Source organism: Suillus discolor (assembly GCF_016758755.1).
Source record: "Suillus discolor strain FC423 chromosome Unknown F5147scaffold_68, whole genome shotgun sequence".
In the NCBI taxonomy this organism is placed as follows: Eukaryota; Fungi; Basidiomycota; class Agaricomycetes; order Boletales; family Suillaceae; genus Suillus; species Suillus discolor.
In genome coordinates, this window is record NW_024541315.1 from 205,376 (window position 1) to 224,831 (window position 19,456).

Here is a 19,456-nt window from a genome sequence, read left to right on the forward strand (position 1 = left end):
TGTAACCATATTATTTGCCAAACCAACGTGCTAGTACTTACCACTCAGTACTGTTGTGACTTCACTATCTTCAAAAATCAACCGCGATGTACACTAAATGCCTTTTAGCTTGTTCAGAACAGGTTTGACTTGTGCCGACCAACTCAACTTTTTTTTTGGTAGAAGCGGAGCGAGTAACATATAACAACCCGAAGCGAAGCGAAAATCTCGCAAATCGTGAGGCCATCTGCCTATAAAATACCTGCATGCACACTACGGCCTTGCATTGCTCACTGCAACAAGCTTCATGATGTTTACTTCCCGCTTCACCATACTTGCCCTGCTCACCCTCCTCGCTGGTGCCAACGCGGGATGCGCAACGTGCGAAGAAACGTTGTATGACGATGGTGTAGCGGCCTACGTGCTGGTCGACACCTACGTGAAGTCTGAAAACGGGTTCACGGAGTGCAGGTAAGTCACGCTCACATCTTCATCGAGAAGGGTGACTAACGGTCCGGCAGCTACATGAATGACCAGGACGACGAGGTGACCTGCGAGTATGCGGTACGTGATTTCTGGATGTTGTACAGCTCGTTGTTCTCGCTTGACACGCTGGTGGTCATCAGAATGTCGGTACGTTGGTGGATGGAGATTCACTGTGTCCCAAATGGTCAAGGATGGATGGGTATGGATGCTAAGCAGGATGTGATGTGGAATGAGCTCGACGAGGGGTGCAACATTGGTCTGCAGAAAGTTGGGTATATCAGTAGATTTCGTCTGCGTCAAGAATTCTCTTCATACTACGTGTTTCGCCTGGACCAATCAATCGCATCGAGCATATCGAGACAATGAGTGCTCGTCCAGGCCTGTCAGTCAGCATCTCAAATTCAAACTTGGGCGAGCCCGTCCATTCACTATTTGGAAGAATGAATAGTGACAGAATAGAAACTAAAATGATACACACGTGCATATTTCTGAGCTCACTTGCACGAGGTCCAGGGGGAGTTGAAGCACATGCGTAGGGTATAGTAGCTTCTGGCATCAGGTAGCGTAACATTTCGAATATATCCATCTCACTTATTCCACCCTTCTTTCACCTCATGGCGGTACTACGTCGTGCGCCACCATACCCTCACCAAAACACCCACGAACAATACCTGCGAAACTGCCCCCAAGTTACACATCACCGCCACTTGACCAGCATCCCCAAAGGATAATAAATGGGGCTGTGCGAAAAGTATGACTTCGCCAGTCTAAATGTATGCCTATTGGGTGAGGTATAGCTGTCGTTTTTCACAACTATCGTCACACCCGATAGCATATCCGCTAGGCACTGTACCAAAGGTGGTCGAGCTTGCCAGTGTGGGATAGAATGAGCGCTGTGGACGGTGAGGCGGGCTAACTCTTTGAGGCAGTGTCATATTGCAAAATGAATGGGTAGCCTGGATCGAAAGAATATTTGGAAATGTAGGTCGAGCTCGGGTTTATGTGGCACCCCATAGCGGAGTGATTCGTGTGGGTGAATCAGTTGCAAACAGTTCTCAGTGTAGCATGGGACGGAGGCGGATCGACGGGAGAAGCTGACTGTTTCTTCTATAGCACTTTGAGGAGTATTAGATTTACCAGTACGAGCAGATCTGAGATGCGGTGGATTCGATTCATGGCTACTTGGTGATGGTGACTCGTGAGTACATGCGGATGGGAGGAAGAAGTTGGCAGAATCGCACTCTGTTATGCAACACCTTGCAATTCTTGGGAAGCTAGTGCGAGCGGAGACCCCCCATCATCGTCCCCGATGATTAACGTTTGTCATTGGAGACTGTAGAAATAGACACACTAAACGCGTCGGGACAGTTTTGATGCCTAGCCTGAGACTCCGGAGCGCCCAAGAGCGCCCACCACAAGTCCATGGAACGCCATAGACTTATCTCATCTTTGATATATATCCATCCTGAGACGTCAAACCAAAGGCGAATCCAGGATCGTCATGCAGTCTGAGCTGTTTTCTTTTCCAGGAATGTCACGGACAAAATATGTTTCAAGGATACAAGGAAACGACATTTGAGTAGCCCAAACTCGCTATGGTAAGCTTAATTAGTATGTATTGTATTGCCATTTACAACAACCTGGCACTCCAATCCTTACATGTACAACTTGAATGGCAGGGTCACTCACTTATTACTGATCTGCACATGGTTGGACTATCACGGTATCGATCACCAGTCAACCAAGTCAACGTCAACCGTCATTCGGATAGTTTACTAGAACCATCGACATTTGCCTACATGGTCGACCGCCCCTCCCTGCCCGGCGCAGTGGCGCACATGGAATTCCTGTACGTCCGACAATCCAATAAAAGTCTGTCTTTCAAGGTATAAAGCCACTACATATTCTCGCTCAACTTGTCTTTTCACTCCTACCCAGAAAACCTCTATTGTCATGCAGCCTTCTTATCTGATCATCCTTGCCTGTTCCACCTTTATGGGTGTCAACGCCTCAGCTTCCCCAGCATTTACCACGACCAGATGCACTAGCGGCGGGAACTCAGAGGTCTGCGCGGAGGACCAGGACTGTTGCTCTGGTTGTTGTGTTGATTATGTAGGTCGCCTCGAAGGCGTTATATATAGCTATTACACTTATAATCTACGCAGATATGTGTCCCCGCCTCGGGGTCGGTGAATCCGACTGGAGGTAATCCTTCACGTCCCCCAGTAGGCGTTTCTGAGTTTTTGTCTGACATGATGCATAATGTCGAACACGTGTAGCACAGGGACTTGCATGATACTCCTTGACGTCGGTGGACGGATGAATGGATGAAGTTGTTGGATGTGACACTTGGTTCTCCTCCTGTATTCATTCGCTGTTGTTTGTGCAATAATTGAGGCATTGTGGACAGAAAACTGTGAGAGATCGCTCTCTACCAGGCTACATTAATGTCATTATCTGAGTGCAGGTCTCGCTCGAGGTGAAAGTCCCAACTCGCCGAGTCCGTGTATCCGGTTTCCTGGCACGTGAACACTTGCAACACCCCACACTGTCACAAATTGTTTGGCCATGGATCCAAATAGGAACCGATAGAATATATGATTGCATGCATACCTCGAGCCGAGGGCCCATCATAGGCTTGTGGGGACATCATTCGCCACAACATGGACTGTGCAGACTGAGCAGAAAAGAGTCAAACGATACTGCGAGATTGGGGGAAAGGACTCGGACATAGTACCCCATATAATAGAGGTGTAGCTAATAGCCTACGAGGAACTTCAACAGCAAAAAGATAATAACATTCAAATGACGAACTCACGCTACAATTGGTTAGCACTCAGTAGCGACTCAGTGGACTAGAATCCAAGCTTGCAAACTTTACTAGCTGTTCTAAGTTATGTAGATCTGCTAATAAGTGTCGTCGTGCGGACTCATGTTCGAGAAACACGGTTGTTGGATAGCTGTCAAATTGTGATTGGTTCCAGAATCCAATTGTCTTGCGAGAGCTGCCATAAGTACGTGCTGATATTTCTGAGGAGAATGTCGTTATAATGACTAGGTATGTTTTCATACTTCGCCCATATTTTATGTAAGTATTGATGCATATGTAACGTTAACGTTTAGACTGCTTCTTACATCAATACTTTGTCATCGATGAAATGAGTTTGATTGACTGACGTACCCCACAAAGCTCAAGCTCAAGTGCTCAAGTTCATGGAAGGAACGACTGTCTTCCTTCTATTCAAGAGTCTACATAGCACTGGGACACGACAGGAAGCCCGAGCCCCACGGGCATCCCTTGCCCGCACTGTTTAACATTTTTCATGCTACATAGCATATGGCATAGGACGGCATCTAGCCCTCGATGTTGCTCTTGCGACCTCTATTTCGTGAGAGTGACTTCACAGTTCTTTAGTTTGGAGGGTTCTGATTATTTTCGCTCAAGTACAGAACTTGAACCTTAGGCCTTCTGCTTCAAGGTTACGTGTGCGCCTGAAGCTAAGGCGAAGCGGAAGTCTCACAAATTGCGACGGCCCCAGTAATTTCAGCCTATAAGATACTTGCATCTTATGGCTTGACGTCCTTCACTGCAACAAGTCCCATTATGTTCACTTCCCGCTTCGCCGTCCTTGCGCTGTTCGCCTTCCTCGCTGGTGCCAACGCCAACGGGACATGTGCAATGTGCCAAGATACCGTGGACATTGAAGGTGTGGCGGTCTACACGCTAGCCAACAGCACCGTTGAGACCAGCGGGTACACGCTTTGCTCGTACGTCGTACCCTGACAATCTTCGTCAACCAAACTGACCGATGAGCCGGCAGTTACACTAATACTAAGCTGGGCATTAAGGTGACCTGCGAGTATTCGGTACGTGCTTGTTAGATGCTGTGCACCTCATTACTTTCATTTGACACGCTTGCGGTTATCAGAGCGACGGCGCATACCAGGATGGGGATGAATTGTGTCCGAGTAAGGTGGGTACGTATTCATGCTGAGCAGGATGTAGAGTGGAAGCAGGCCGACGGGAGTAGCAATCTTGCGGGGCATATCAGTGAGTAGATTCCATCCGTTACAAGATATTCCTTTCATTAACTTGAATTATGTAACCAGTTCGTAATAATAAATCTCATAGCTGTATGCGATTCTAATATTGAGATTCATGAAATTTCGGTACTGCGCAGTATGATGAAAAGTCAAAACCTGTTCTGAACAAGCCACATTTGGTGTAGCTCAATTCGACTGGTACTGTTCGCAATAGCAAAAGACTCATAATATTTGCTAGCCAGAAAGATTACGGTGTTTGGAGCAACTTTGATCAGAGCCTCAGGTTTTGACTTGTGCCGACTTGGTGCCGACCAACTCAACTTTTCTTCAGTAGGAGCGAAGCTTGTAATAATCAATCTCACAGCTGTACGCGATTCTAATGAGATTCACGAAATTTCAGTACCGCGCAGTGTAATGAAAAAGTAAACCAACAGAACACTAGGGAGACTTCCTGTAACTCGTACGAGTTTTTCAAACACTATCGGCCCTTCGTACTATGCTTCCACTACGTGTCATACACCTTTCTACGGCAAAACCAATTTGAAAAAGCCGACAATCCCGGTCAGACCCTGGCTCAATTCTGCAGTTGGAGTGATGACTGGACTCACCTGTGCGCACCATATATCAACGACGTTCTGTTTTCGATATTGCTGTCAAATAACGTCCGAAGGGGATTTCCTTTTTCGCCACAGGTGCGGGAACCGCTAGTGTAGGGGCAGCCCTGCTAATGGAACGTGTAGAAGCTAGGACAAGATCTTAGCGAGACGTGACAACGACGCTGAGGTGAAACTATGTTGAAGAGAACATATTAGTAGGAAGTCCGAGACGAAAGGAGCTGCCGGTGACATCAGTACTACCGGTGAGAGCGACATATGGTGCCAAGAGAAACGGAGCGCTAATCCTCCGCAGTTGATAACAAGCGAACAGCAGGAAAGTACTTGGATGATGGCAAAGATAAAGCTTATACGGTATATGGTGCATCCTACTGTCGGCAATTGCCATTGATGGAGACTTCTGCCACTGGCGGTGGAGCTCAGCTACATGGGAGTCATGCAAATTGCTTACGCGGAGTCAACCTTGTGACCGTAGGCAAATAAATGCTAGCGCCTTATAATTAATCGCGGCGTCATTCATTTCATGTATGCGCCTATATTCTGAACAGTACTGTGTAGGGTAGCATTCAAATATCCACAAAGGAGGGCACGCCTAGGCTCCAAATAAGTCGGTATATTCTACGACCAAGACATTAATTCAAGCAAGTGGTATATAGCGCCTCGCGCATCGTCCGTGCGTATATGCATGTAATTTTTCAAGTCTAATCACTCCACCAAGCTTCCGATGCGCACGTCAGTCTAGTTCAACAAAGCATATCCAACCTAGAAAAAACTCACCTAATCTCAGCATCTCTCCCATCGCGCACCTGCAAACTCCAGTGATTCTCAACGCCCAGAACCCGGTGGTAGGCATTGAGGTTCTTGTGTAAGGTGAGTTGGAAGACACTGAAACTACCTTGGCGGGAAATGATGATGCTGTAGGCCAGGAAGAAGACCCAGATTCGGTACCAGCGTTCGCCGTATTTGTCTACGACCTAGAACACGTCACGTCAGCATCGCCTGGGTATAGGGAAGATGGGCAGGACAAGAGGGAGGGGGGGGGGGGAAACGGACACACCTCCTTGCGGTTGCTAACCCAGTTCAAATACCACCTCCAGATAGTAGCGCTATAATGTACGCCCAAAACATCAATATTCTTCACTTCAAACCCGGCGGCTTCGACTTGGTTGATGACCCAGCCGAGAGAGCAAGAAGCGTCCGCGCCAGGGAATATGTATTTATTCATGAAGAGACCCCTGCGTGGTGTTAGCGTATGACATGCCAGACAACAACTACACCTACCAGATGAGGTCCTCGTATTGCCACGAAGGACGGAGACCGGCGACTTGGAGGACGAAGATGCCGTCGTCTTCGAGGAGGTCGTACATTTGACGCATAAATGAACCGTACCGCCTAATTCCGACGTGCTATTGAACGTTAGACATGGAGATATTAAGAGTACGTAGTGCTTACCTCCGCCATCTCAAGAGAGACGATCTTAGTAAAGTGCCCTGGGCCGCCTGGGATATCCCTATAGTCCATGCATAGGATACGAGCCTTGTCAGGGGTAACACCGTTGGTCTTGATGCGCTCATTACCGAACTTGGTCTGGTTTTTGCCGAGGGTGATGCCTGTAACGTCGCATTTGTAGTTTTTTGCCGCGTAGGCTGCGAGTGTACCCCAGCCGCAACCGACGTCGAGGAGACGGTCTTCAGGTTTCAGGTTCAGTTTGGAACAGACGAGGCGAAGCTTGTTGTCTTGAAGTTCTTCGAGAGATGCGTCTTTGTTGGCATCCGTGATGACGCCGGAGGTGTAGATCATGCGTGGACCGAGGAACCTGTAGGGTATTAGAAAGAATATCGTTGAGTTGAGGAGGGTATGTACCACGAGTAAAAGTCATCGCCTCCTGCATGGTTGGAGTGAGCAGAGTGATTGAAAAAGTAGAGGAAAACTTACTGTCGTAGTGGTCGCGAACCTGTTCTTCGTCTTGAGATTGAGAGTGAACGATGACCTCTGGAAGGAGATTCATGAAGACGTATTTGAAAAGTTCAGGCGTCATGACCATTTTTGCCCAATCGTGACGGTCTTCCATGATATCCAGCACGTCACCTGTGCGCATTTGTGAGCATTATAGCAGACACGTAAAAAATAAATGTTACCGTTAAAGTCAATCTTGCCCTCAAAGTACGCGTCGTGGAAGACCTGCATTGGGATTTTTGTGTTGCCGTGGTATTTTTCCTTGAGTTCCGGGTCGTTGATAGTGATGTAGTCTTCGAGGTCTTTACCAGGCATGAGAACTTTGACATTTTTACGACGGCCGTAAATGCTCGCGACGGTCCAATAACCGACTGTGATTGGGATACCTGTGATGACGAGAATGAAGATATATGTCTTGAGACCGCCACGGTTTACAAAGGGAAGGATGCGTTTGATGACCCATGGTATGACGAGGACGAGAGCGGCGAGTTGAACATTTGAGAAATAACCGTTGCCTTCCGCTAGACCAAGTAACGGTGCATTTTTGATAGAAGGGACGTTCGTGATACGAACAGGTGAGAACGTCATCCTCACCGTTGCTGCTGGTCTAGCAAATTGGAGAGAAGCCAGTTTTTATGTTTTGGCACTTATGTTTTGTTTGCATTGGTTTGTATCAAGCGCGTCACATAAGTTGGTCTTAACTTTACTAACTTAGCTAAGGTGCAGTTCGAGCTTCGAAGGAGCCTGCGAGTTAGAAGCTCGAACATAGGCTTACTAAGCGAATTGCGAATATAAGACATGTGGCGCGTGGTACGCGCATCTCTTTTCTTCTACCATTATCTTCACCGTCTTGTCTTTCTCAGTTGAGGGTTTAGCGCATACATTCACTCAATCTTTCGTATATACCTTATACTCCCATGACTGACACCTCAAACCCTGGACCGCTGAAAGGTGCCGGAGGAAAAAGTACTGACACGTTTAGCTCTGCGAATAACTGCGTTCTGTCAGACGGTGAGATTAATTGAGTCATGGATTCTGTAGGGAGACGTACAGTTGTTACTATCGATCCTGAGGATCAAGAAGCCATCACGGCGGAGAACTCAGCACGTTCCAAAAGGAATGCAGCTAGGGAGGCCAAACAATGTGACCCTGATTTTATTGAAGAGATTTCTGACGACGAGTCCTTCTTTGATGAGCCTACCCCACAACCCTTCACACCTTTACCTTTACCTTTCCCGGGTAACAAAATTACGAGAGCCTTCAGCTTCCTTAACTCCCTTACTCCAAACACTGCGAAGAGAGTCGTTGGTGTGCTTTCTAGTACCAATATGTCTTCTAGCGTTATGACACCTTCTATTTCCACTTCCACTTCCACTACCAATACCTTAGTGTTCAAAGATTCAGATACTGTCATTATGAAGACAGCAGACACAGGAACTGAAATCCCGAGGCCTATTATTAACCTCACTAAGGCGAAGATTCATGTTCCTCTCACACTTCTTACCCTCGCGTCACTTAGGAAGATCCATCTTGACCCATCCTGTGTCAAGATGAAGAAGGGCCTCGTTCTAGACAATCCCAAAATGAGCGTAATGGATACATCAACGTTCCCAGCGGAGTCGACCCTTCCAGCAGACTGCTTCTACGAAGCTTACAGTAACTTTCTTAAGATGATGGCCATTGTCGCTGATGAGGCTACCATCAGGCATTTTGTTGAACATCGTGACTTTTGTCTTTCCCGGTGTAGGGATTCATTTCTGGCTAGGCTTGGAGAGACTGTCTTTACCTTACCTTATGTTGGCACTTTGTAGCTTACATAATGAAGTTACCTTTTCACCAGTTCTACTATGAGTCTGAGTATTCAGCAAGTTTCTATCATATTTCCTCTTCTCTGAGCCTTGAGCCTGGTCCAGAAACCCTTTAGGGTCGAATAGCAGCTAGGTTCTGCAAGACCCAACATTGTTCAGACTCACCATCTGAATTGTTGTACCTTCACCGGGACAAATTCAGTGACGACTGGAATGCTGTCTTGAATTTCGATATCGAAATTCGTTGGAAGTTCTTCAATGCCCAGTCCTTCCGCGACCCAAGCGCATACATGCAGCGCTGGAATGAGATCAAAATCAATATGTCACTCGCGACAGGCAGCACACATGGCCAAGGGGAGTTATTGTTTCAACCCATACCCTCCCAGGAAGTCAGAAGGCCAGTCATCCATGAATACTTCAAATGATAACAAGCCCTTTCGGAAGGGCAAAGGGTCGCAAGTATCCGACATGACCCTTTGCATCATCTGTGGTCGGTACAGGCATAGAGCCAGTGGGTGCACCCACACCAACATGGCTAAGGACACCCTTGTCATTAGCATGTGGCAAGGAAAACTCATTCACAAGTCCTCTTCCAACCCCATCTGCATCTCCTTCAATCTCGGCCGTTGCTTCGCCCCAAAACACCCCGCAGACGTCATCCACATCTGTTCCATATGTGGAGACAAGAACCACGGAGCCACTTCGAAGTCCTGTCTTTGATATTCGCGACCGCATCATCACGCCGTACAACGCTGATGCATACGACAAAATCTTGCACCATTTCAATTTGCTGCACGTTTACCCAAACTTGACTTTCAATATGCGCCACGGATTTCCCATTGGGGACATTCCGCCGCTCACTCAAACTTACATGCCTCAGAATCATAAATCAGCTCTTGATCATCTTGACGTTATACATTCTTATTGCAGCAATGAGGTTTCCCTCGGCCGCATGTCAGGCCCGTTTTCGGAGGACGAGGTTCACACTATCTTGGGAGGGCACTTCGCCTCATCACTGCTTGGGGTGGTTGAAAAATCTGGAGAGCCTGGGAAGTTTAGGGTCGTTCGCGACTTGTCATATCACAATGCAGACAGATTCTTGGTTAACGGGTTCCTTAATTCAGACGACTTCCTAACCGAATGGGGAATAGTAGCCCAAGTGGCAGAAATTGTACATTGCTTCATTCATTATTCGTTCAAACCCTCCCACATTTTTACGGGACGGTTTCATGAACGTGGTCAGCTTCGGCTGTTGCTCACACCCCGATCGTTCCATGGGGGTGGTGGGGTGTTCACACCTTGTTAGCTTCATTCACTGGACACTTTGTCCTCCCTTTTTTACTCACCTTCGGGTGTTATCGACTCTTCGTCGTATCTGGCTGGACACTACAGTCCTCTTTTACACCCCCCTTTGGGTGCTCATCTCAGACGTGCTTGGCCTTTCCCTTGTCGCTTTCAAGCATTTTCTGTCAGGTGTCCTATTCATTATTCAGGCCCTGTGCTAGTCAAACACCTTCACATACACATTCATTCATGAGGATGCAGTTGTATCCTCATCGTATCCCTTCTCATCACTTCATCCTGTGCTTCATCGCTCATTCATCTTATTCATAGGTGGCTTCAGCTCCCCCAGGGACACAAGCAGTGACTCTCAATATAGAGGCTGCTTACTGAACTGTTCCTGTCTGGCCACTGCACAAGTGTTTCCTGGTCGTCGAGGTTGATGGCCGTTTCTTCATCGACCATGTGTTCCCTTTCGGCCTTTCCATGGCTGGAGGCATTCAAGGAAATGTCGCAGACACGACAGTTGACATCTTACACAGGATGGACCTTGATCCTATCAAAAAGTGGGTAGATGACCACTTGTTCTTCAGGTATTCAACAGGAGGAGGGAAGCTGCAGGAGGATGGTTCTTCCTCCCTGTTCTTCTACACACATGGCCTCGACCAGATCTACATCAAGTCTCGCCCACTCGGGGTGCCTTGGCACCCCAAAAAAATGGACCGATGTAGGGATTCATTTCTGGCTAGGCTTGGAGAGACTGTCTTTACCTTACCTTATGTTGGCACTTTGTAGCTTACATAATCAAGTTATCTTTTCACCAGTTACCAGTATGAGTCTGAGTATTCAGCAAGTTCCTATCATATTTCCTCTTCTCTGAGCCTTGAGCCTGGTCCAGAAACCCTTTAGGGTTGAATAGCAGCTAGGTTCTGCAAGACCCAACATTGTTCAGACTCACCATCTATATAGTTGTACCTTCACCGATTTCGCTTACATCTTCATATACCTTGGTTTCTTATGGGACCTGGTCCTCCACTCTGTCACTCTCCCAGATGTGAAACGCACGAAGTATCGTGACAAGCTCTTCATCCTGCTTGATGTTTTAGCAAGTGGAAGGTGCATGTCTTGTAAAGACGCCATGAGTATTAATGGCACCTTGTCGCACATTGCCTTCGTCATACCACAGGGCCAAGCATACCTGGCAAACCTGTCGTCGTTCATAGCTGAGTTTCCCTCTAAATACGCTTCTCGTTTCCCACCCTCGTCAGTCATTTCAGACTTGAAGTGGTGGATGGACGTTCTTAATCACCCCCCTTCACCTCGTCCCAAGGGGAGAACCACACGACCTGGACCTGTGGGTCGACACATCGACAGACTGGGGTATAGGACTCATCATGGGAACCAGGTGGAACACGTGGACATTATGCACTGGGTGGAGGGGTCAAGGAAGAGACATCGGGTGGCTTGAAGCCATCGCTGTTGAGCTTGCAGTGAGGACACTTTTCGACTCCGGATGGTGCAACACCACCATACTTATTCACTCTGACAACCAGGGTGTCATTGGTGCTTTCCGGCACAGAAGAAGTCGAAACTTTCAAGTTAATTTGTGCATTCGCAGGGTGGAGTCTATTGCCATGGCCTCAAATGTTTCACATGCACTCGTCTACATCGAATCTGAACGGAACAAGGCGGATAAAACCTCTCACGGTGAGGTTGGACTGTCTGTTCTACGTCTCCCACCTATCGAGCTTTCAGGGGAGCTCCATGCATACATTTCGGATTATGTTTAGCGAATCAGACCTTCCGACGCCAGCTCGTGCAGGCATCGCGAATGATTTGGCCTTACTCATGGAGTCTCTGGCAAGACCACCCATGGTGGGGGAACCGCCCACTTCTGTTCGCAAACCACCTAAGCCTTGTAAACCCAAAAACAACAATGTCTTGACACATTCCATTTTTCGTCCTCATGTTCTTGCATGCGATCGCGTTCGTATTTGGTCCGCACCTCACTCGTCATCCTTCCACACATCTGTCCTTTCACATCTTCCATTCGACAACATTCTGAAGCTTCTTGACGTCATGTTAGTCTCCATCAAGGTTAAGACTTGTGAAAACTACGGAGCTGGTCTTCTGAGGTTTCATCAGTATTGTGATTCAAGGAACATTCCGGAGAGCTTACACATGCCCGCGCCCAACCACCTTCTAGCCTTGTTCATCGCCTCATGGGCTAGGAAGGTTGCAAGTTCCATGGTTCAAAACTGGCTCGCCGGTATTCACTTCTGGCACAACATTCACGGGGCACCCTGGCACGGATGGGTCCTACTGCGCACGGCCACTTCTGGCCTTGCTAAGGTGGTCCCACAGACATTGAAGAGACCACGCCGTCCTCCAGTCACCTTGGAGCACATGCATGCCCTTGTTCGCCTTCTTGACCTTACCAACACATTCGATGCATCCGTTCTTGCTGTCGCCTCCATGGCATTGTGGTCCTGTTGCAGGTATTCATTCGTTTTTCTGGATCAATTGAATTCTCATACTGTTACGCCAGACTCGGAGAATTGTTGATCGACTCCACCAATTCGTTTAACCCTTCGCGCCACGCCTCAAGGAGCGCACCTTTGCAACATGGTTGCACCCCAACTGGCATACCCCTCCTCATCCTTAAAATCCCTTGGACCAAAACCTCACATGGGGAAGGAGCAAGTATAGTCGCATCCGGTGTAGATGATCCATCAAACCCCATCTCTGCAATCATTCATCATCTTTTGGCTAATGCCTTGGTACCAGAAGCTGCACCATTCTTCGCGTTCAAGACAGATCATGGGAGCTGGGCTCCCATGATCTGTCCATGGTTCCTCAATCGCTGCAATGAGATTTGGAAGAGTGCCGGACTTCCCGAATTGACAGGTCACTGCTTCAGGACTGGAGGGGCCACAGAACTGCTCCTGAGAGGGACTCCTCCAGACGTTGTCACTATGCAGGGCAGGTGGAAGTCCAGAGCCTTCCTCAAATACTGGAGAAAGATCGATTCAATTCTGCCTATCTTCATCACTTCCTTGTTTTCAGACTCATGTATCGCAATGATTAACTCTTCCATGAATGCCTTTTCCCGTCATTACCAGTAGCCGACTTCAGATTTTGTTATTTTGTTATCCGCACACTGTAGTTGCAATCGAATTCATTACTCACAATCTCATTTCGGGGGGTTGCTGTTTCATGAGGATAAGTGCTTTTCCCTTTAACACGACCATTGTGAGCCTTGCTCGTTATGGGTTGTGTTGTGTTCTCGGCAAAAACTCCCTCATCTACCTCACACTTGAGGGTTCTCAGTTTTGTCAGAATTGGCTTGCTCTCGTCTCTGTACGTTGATCTTCATCCCGCACAGTCGCATCTTCTCTTCACTTGTCAGCGAGACATACGTAGGTCACATGACATGAACTTTGACTGCGCGTGAAGATTCCGGCACCTCACAATGAGATGCATTACATCAGGATTCAGAGACACAGCCAAATCCTTTGGCGAACAGAAACCAAAACCCCCCAAAAAACCTTGTTATTCTCATCATTGCTATTGAGAACAAAATGTGTCTTAGTCCTACATTAGGTTAGCCATATCAGGACAGCGTGTTGTAAGACCTATGGTCTTTGCGGCCTCGTAAAGGCCTTTTTGTGTTATCCCTCTGGTTCTAATTGCAGTACGCGCTACCATTGGTATAGCACACATATCTTATATCGTCAGCCGACGGCCACGGCTCACGGACGCACTTCGGCTAGCGTCGGCTTCTCTTCGGATCCGTTGCACGTCCTCCGTCCATCCTATCCATATCCTCCGCTGGTTCATTGGTGTGTATATTACTTGATTCCCACTAAGCTAATAACATTTCCCAAGCTATTCCATTTATATTCTCATTAAATGTGTCATGGACCCTACTTACATACATCTCGCTACCTACTTGGCTCTGAATATCGCTTACGCGCACATACATATATCGGATACTTAGGATTTTCATGTACCTTCTCTCTCCCATCAGAATTTATCACCCGTTTACACGCAAAAGTTATAAGCCTTGACTAAAAGTTTAAAATCTTCGGCACTCTCTTGCGCGCGCACTCCTATCGGCAGCAATTGCCTTGCGCTCACGTATCTATAATGTTGAATACTCTCAGCACTCATCATCGCTCGGCTCCGCCCTCGCGCCTTCAGTACCTCCTCACAATTCACCTTTGACTAAACTGCGCGTTTCTGCGTTTTTATCACATCGTGGCTGCTCGCACTCGCATTGGCTCATGTCTTATTGGCGCTTTGCCTAAGCGCATATCGCCTCGCATTTTCGGCAGCTCACTCATGCTCGCATCGCATCAGCTTCAGCTCTCGGCTTTCGCGTATTCCTTTAGTCTCAGTTACCCTTATTAGTTTCTACGTTTCCCCTCACACTTTTACTTAGAGGAATCATTCTCAGTAGCAATCCCCTCGGGCCGAATCTATACTCACATCCAGAGGTCTATTTGAGTTTTTACCCCACTTCTCCCTTTCTTCCCATTTCACCCCTTCTCATCTAGCTATCATTCCTCGCACACAGCATTCTCAAGACATGATTGGTCATACTTGCACGTGACTTAGTGTCTTGAGAACGCACTTCCTGGTCTCTAGCTCAGAGCAAATAGTAAGCAGTCTGTTCAGACAGCAAAATTTCGAGAAATTTCGAAGATGGAATTTGATTTATAATCGTCCTGAATATCCTGGAACAGTGTGACAGATGTGACGAACTTTATCAGTATACCATTATGCCAGTCACTCGACGGACTCGTTCTTCCTGCTCTCATAATGTACCTTTCTGCTATACGATGTGTGGCAAGCTGCAAGAAGGATCAGGAAACCATGCCTGACACGAGAGAACAATGTTTCTGGACTTTGGAGAATGAGACATGGCTAATTCAACACATTGCCACACACCATGCCAAGGGTGGAGATGGGCTCAATTTTGACAAGACGATTTGGGCTACTGTTGCCGCCATGATGACTGCCCAAGGCTCCCTGAAGACTTCTGAAGCATGCCAGTCAAAATGGTCTCGAGTAAGTTCTTAGGTTACATCTGATGATCAGCCTGTACTTACTGATGTGCCTTCAGATCCATTTAACCTTCAACATCATTGATAGATTGGCCAATTATTCTGGCTTGGAGTTCAGTCCAGAGCTTGGGGCCAACATCACCGATGCATCTGAGTCTGTCTGTCTGGACAGAACTTGTGAATGTATGTCAATGTCATCGTGCCAACTACAATAACTAATTACCGAGTCTAGAGTATGCCTCAAGCAAAACAATACAAGAATAAGGGATGGCTGCACTATGATGCGGTGAAGGAACTTTGCCGTCAAAGGGAAGGGAGGATGTTGCTCACCATGCTACTGCTTGGCCCACAGTGCCAGCCAAAGACCACAGCTGCAGTACCACCATGACTGGTACTACTGTCACGCCAAACTTTGTGAGTGCTGGTTCTTGTTACCTTCATGCTTGAACTGACTTGGAGCCTGTCAGGAATCAGAGAAAATGCTTGTTACAAGTAACATCGGTCACGTGGCCCCCCTATCATTTTCCCTTCATCCTCACCCTCACCATCTACCGGTGAAGGTTCAACGATACAGCTAGGCACGAACAGTGCTCCTGACTGTATCTATAATTGTTGTAAGGTCGTGCGTTGCCTAGTCTGCTATACTTGAGACGACAAGTGCGTTCGACCCTAAAGGGGAAGCGAGTGCAGCAAGGATCTAGAGGTATGCGCTGTAAGCGCTACTGGTTGGCCAATGCGAAGCGCGGGAAAGCGCAGGTGCGCGCGAGGCGCGAGAATGCGCGAAGCGCAGGAATGCGCGCGCGTGTATGCGGAAACAAGAGAGGGTAAGAGTGAGTTTGCTTAGGTGATGATATGATGTAAGACAAGAGAAGGGAGATGCGAGGTGTAAACAAATAGATTTCTACTATGTTCTGCTAGGTAAATAGTGGGTAGTAACCAGTAAGTCCTCTGTCGTTCTGGTGGGAGAGTAAGTGAGTAAGTCATAGTATGTACTGCTGGCGCTTAAGTATGGCGCCTAAGCGCTGTCATGCGGAGCCGAAGCGCTACCGAGTAAGGTATGTAAAGATATATGTAAGTAAGGGTCCATGATACAAATAAAGATGGAACGATAAGCAAATGTGAGAAATGGAAATATACGCACTAGGGAACTTGGTGGACAGTGGATGGATGCTTCCGGATGGCTGGCGCTATAGGGCGCTCAAGCGCGGGAAAGCGCGCGCGCATATACATCGTGAAGCGCGGGAAAGGTACGCGCGCATGGCGCGCGTTGCGCGGGAAAGCTGCGCCTCATATAGAGATAGCTGTGGGTAGCACACAGAGTGATGCTACAAGTTCGTGCCATGTACTCCCCAGTGAAAACTGCCATATTGCACAATGAGAGGCATGAGTCTCTACACCGGCTTGTCCTCCTTTACCAACTTTCCATTGACCGGATCCTTGGGACCGTTCCCGTCCCTTGCATCGTCTGCCTCTATGTGTTACAGGGATCTGTAACACCTACTAGAGCCCCAGCTCTCCCTACGCCTGCCCCTGCTCTGCTAGACTCCCCGCGCGGCGGTACGCCGCCTGCGCCTAGAAAGACAGCGGTCTGGACCGCTATGACCCCGCCCCCTGGCGCTATGACCCCGCCCCTGGCTTAGACGGCCTTGTACCTGATCCATGGAGGCTGTACGCCTCATGGACACCCTAGATCAGCGCATGTATACCACATGTCGCTTCATGAAGATCCGGAGCGCGCTTGGCGCTTCCTGTACCTATGCGCAGCTGCCCTTGGCACAGCATGCTTGATCAGAGGTTAAGCCTCATGTATCTTATCTGAACCTCATGTCTTGCTATCATAGATTTACGATATACTATTGATTACAGACTGAGCTAGAATACTTGTAGTACTTCCCTATAAGTAGACACAGATTATTGTACTTAGACTTTACTTTAATCTACTAGGTTCATCCCCAGAACTTGCTCATCTAAGCCTACCAGCTTCCTTGTGTGAGACCGCACTTCTAAGTCGCCCCCATACGACTTAGCACGTATCCGCTAGCCCTGCATCTCGACGAGTGCCGTCTTACCGAGATCGCCGGAGGAATCCTTGACGTTCCGTCAAGGCCAGACCACGCTCAGCTTCAGTAGACTCACTCGAGTCGTCGCTGAGAAGACCTATCCTAGTTCGCACACGCCGACCGACGGTCAGCGTAACACTATGCACATGCACACACGTTCCTCCCTTGATTCAACCACCAATGTGGTCCCGCACCTATGACTCGGTCTGACTCGTGCCACCAATGTGGCTTTCCTTTTCTGATTCCTTCTGATTGCGGATCCCCGCACGTTGTATTCTTACTGTTGGTCCGTTCCAACGTTTCTCGGTCTCATTCCACATTCGACCATCCATCACTAATCCGGCTCTGTTGCCAACGCACCTATACCATTCTCGTTTCCCCTTTACCCTTACCTACTGTGCGGTAGCCTTGCCATTAAACCTCTCCACTTAGTATAAGTAGTCGGTCACCCTGTACTAGATTCCCTAACTTGAATCTACTCAATCTTCCCTGGAACATACTTCCCTCTGAACGCCCCTTTGGCTTCAGTCTCTAGTATCTTTTCTTAGTTGCTCATCACGACTAAGTCTACCCCGATCGACCTCATCGTTCGGACAAGACTGTCCTAACCTTGAGCGACTTCAAAGACATCCGTCTTAGAAGTCACGTGACACGCGCGTACTGTGATCACTGCCGACTCATCGTCGCCAGTCTCACTTGCTATACCGGACTCTTCTGGTTACGTCACGAACGTTAGCGGACGACGCCCCTCTTAGGGCTCCGCCTAACAGATCTATTTGAGTGTGTAACAATGCTTGATGCTATTGAGCATCCAAACCCTCATGTCCCACCAGTGCCAGATGAACTGCCCTCTCCAATCAGATTCATTCCTTCAGAACAACCAATGCTATTTACCAGAAATAGTAGGCTTCCAGAGGCTTCGACTGCCTCCTCCACACCAAGTTTGTCGAAGACACTGGGAAAACGCAGGGCCATAGCTGATGATGATGACTCACAGGCCATGGGCCGCCCTCCTAACTCCACCAAGACAGTTGTCAGCAGCACATCAACATCAAAATCAGCGAAATCGCAGTGCTGCGGCATCTCAGATGCCTTTGACCACATGAGTGATGAGATTCATGGTCTTAGGTTGTCCTTCAATAATGCAATGAGTGCAATACAAGAATGCATGTCGCATATGCATGAACATATGTCACATGATGTTGCACACTCAGTAGATCCTGTCCCAGTACACAAACAAAGGGCAGTTGTGCATGTGCAGCAGGAGGAGGGTTTGACTGACATGCAGATGGTAGCAGTTATGATGCACATTCAAGCTGATGTTGCGATAGCTGATACGTACCTTTCCATCCAGAAGGATGAGCTCCACAGGTTGTACTTATCACAATACTTCAATTAGTCAGTAGCATGAAATTTTTGCACAATGTCTCTTTCAAACATGCCAATGTACTAGTATTTTGCAGACCATGCAGTACCAGAACAAAAATTAAGTAACTTGAAAATACTAAGTACTGGACTACTCAAACACTTCTTCTATGACCGGCAACCCTCTGCACTCTCTTTCTACATTATAATCCACCCACATTTGATGCACAATTATATCACGACGTGTTTGTGCATGAACACATGCTTCTTCACTGGGAGGACCTTCAGCAAGTACACTGGCATCATAGGCTCCTGGATTGAGGTTGAGATCCCGATGGTCTTCCAGGTCATTTGAATCGTGGATGCGAATAACATTGTCCACAAAGCACAATGCTGGAGGGATCTGGGCCTGCACATCCATCATGTAGTTGGGTGGAAGAAGGAGAATCTTGAAGCGGTTTTTAATTACGCTGAAAATACACTTGATGACATTGCGAAGCATGGCGTGTCGTAAGTTGAAGAGTTCCTTATGGTTACAGGGCCTATAAAACAAAGGTAGCACACAGTAGACATCAGATAATTGTTAGCATGACATACACTAGATTTGCCCGACCCCATTCAGCCAAATGGTAGCGCACTCCACGATATGGGACAAGAAGCTCATTATACGACACAAATCCAACATCGGCAAGGTAGTATTTGCTGGCAGGGATTCTGAGATCTGTGATGCGAGCAGCATGATAGATGCATGCATCTGCTGCTGACCCCTCCCAACCACTCAGCATGTAGAGGAA

The 19,456-nt window shown here is 47.9% G+C and overlaps 6 protein-coding genes across 6 annotated transcripts; 5 read left to right on the top strand and 1 right to left on the bottom strand.

Moving 5' to 3' along the window:
* Positions 1–117: 117 nt before the first annotated feature.
* On the top strand, positions 118–831 carry F5147DRAFT_817120 (uncharacterized protein; the record flags this gene model as incomplete). The annotated part of the gene is made up of 4 exons (XM_041443590.1): positions 118–450; positions 501–543; positions 606–612; positions 656–831. The coding sequence occupies exons 1-4, from the start codon at positions 287–289 to the stop codon at positions 829–831; spliced, it is 390 nt and encodes a 129-aa protein (XP_041288345.1). The 5' UTR covers positions 118–286.
* Positions 832–3,910: 3,079 nt separating this feature from the next.
* F5147DRAFT_716265 (uncharacterized protein) lies at positions 3,911–4,641 on the top strand. Its single transcript, XM_041438591.1, has 4 exons — positions 3,911–4,233; positions 4,287–4,332; positions 4,395–4,516; positions 4,576–4,641. Exons 1-3 carry the CDS (start codon positions 4,070–4,072, stop codon positions 4,458–4,460), a joined length of 276 nt encoding a protein of 91 aa, XP_041288346.1. The 5' UTR covers positions 3,911–4,069; the 3' UTR covers positions 4,461–4,516; positions 4,576–4,641.
* Positions 4,642–5,617: 976 nt separating this feature from the next.
* Positions 5,618–7,709, bottom strand: F5147DRAFT_716269 (sphingolipid C9-methyltransferase). The gene is made up of 8 exons (XM_041438592.1): positions 7,262–7,709; positions 7,059–7,211; positions 6,987–7,008; positions 6,576–6,939; positions 6,405–6,529; positions 6,181–6,358; positions 5,897–6,097; positions 5,618–5,841 (listed from the first exon to the last, which is right to left on the bottom strand). Exons 1-7 carry the CDS (start codon positions 7,665–7,667, stop codon positions 5,897–5,899), a joined length of 1,449 nt encoding a protein of 482 aa, XP_041288347.1. The 5' UTR covers positions 7,668–7,709; the 3' UTR covers positions 5,618–5,841.
* A 398-nt stretch (positions 7,710–8,107) lies between these two features.
* On the top strand, positions 8,108–8,890 carry F5147DRAFT_778261 (uncharacterized protein; the record flags this gene model as incomplete). The annotated part of the gene is made up of 1 exon (XM_041442101.1): positions 8,108–8,890. The coding sequence occupies one exon, from the start codon at positions 8,108–8,110 to the stop codon at positions 8,888–8,890; it is 783 nt and encodes a 260-aa protein (XP_041288348.1).
* Positions 8,891–12,016: 3,126 nt separating this feature from the next.
* F5147DRAFT_583894 (DNA breaking-rejoining enzyme) lies at positions 12,017–13,293 on the top strand (the record flags this gene model as incomplete). The annotated part of the gene is made up of 2 exons (XM_041431756.1): positions 12,017–12,666; positions 12,717–13,293. 2 exons carry the CDS (start codon positions 12,017–12,019, stop codon positions 13,291–13,293), a joined length of 1,227 nt encoding a protein of 408 aa, XP_041288349.1.
* A 4,794-nt stretch (positions 13,294–18,087) lies between these two features.
* F5147DRAFT_778265 (uncharacterized protein) lies at positions 18,088–18,696 on the top strand (the record flags this gene model as incomplete). The annotated part of the gene is made up of 1 exon (XM_041442102.1): positions 18,088–18,696. The coding sequence occupies one exon, from the start codon at positions 18,088–18,090 to the stop codon at positions 18,694–18,696; it is 609 nt and encodes a 202-aa protein (XP_041288350.1).
* Between the last annotated feature and the right edge of the window lie 760 nt (positions 18,697–19,456).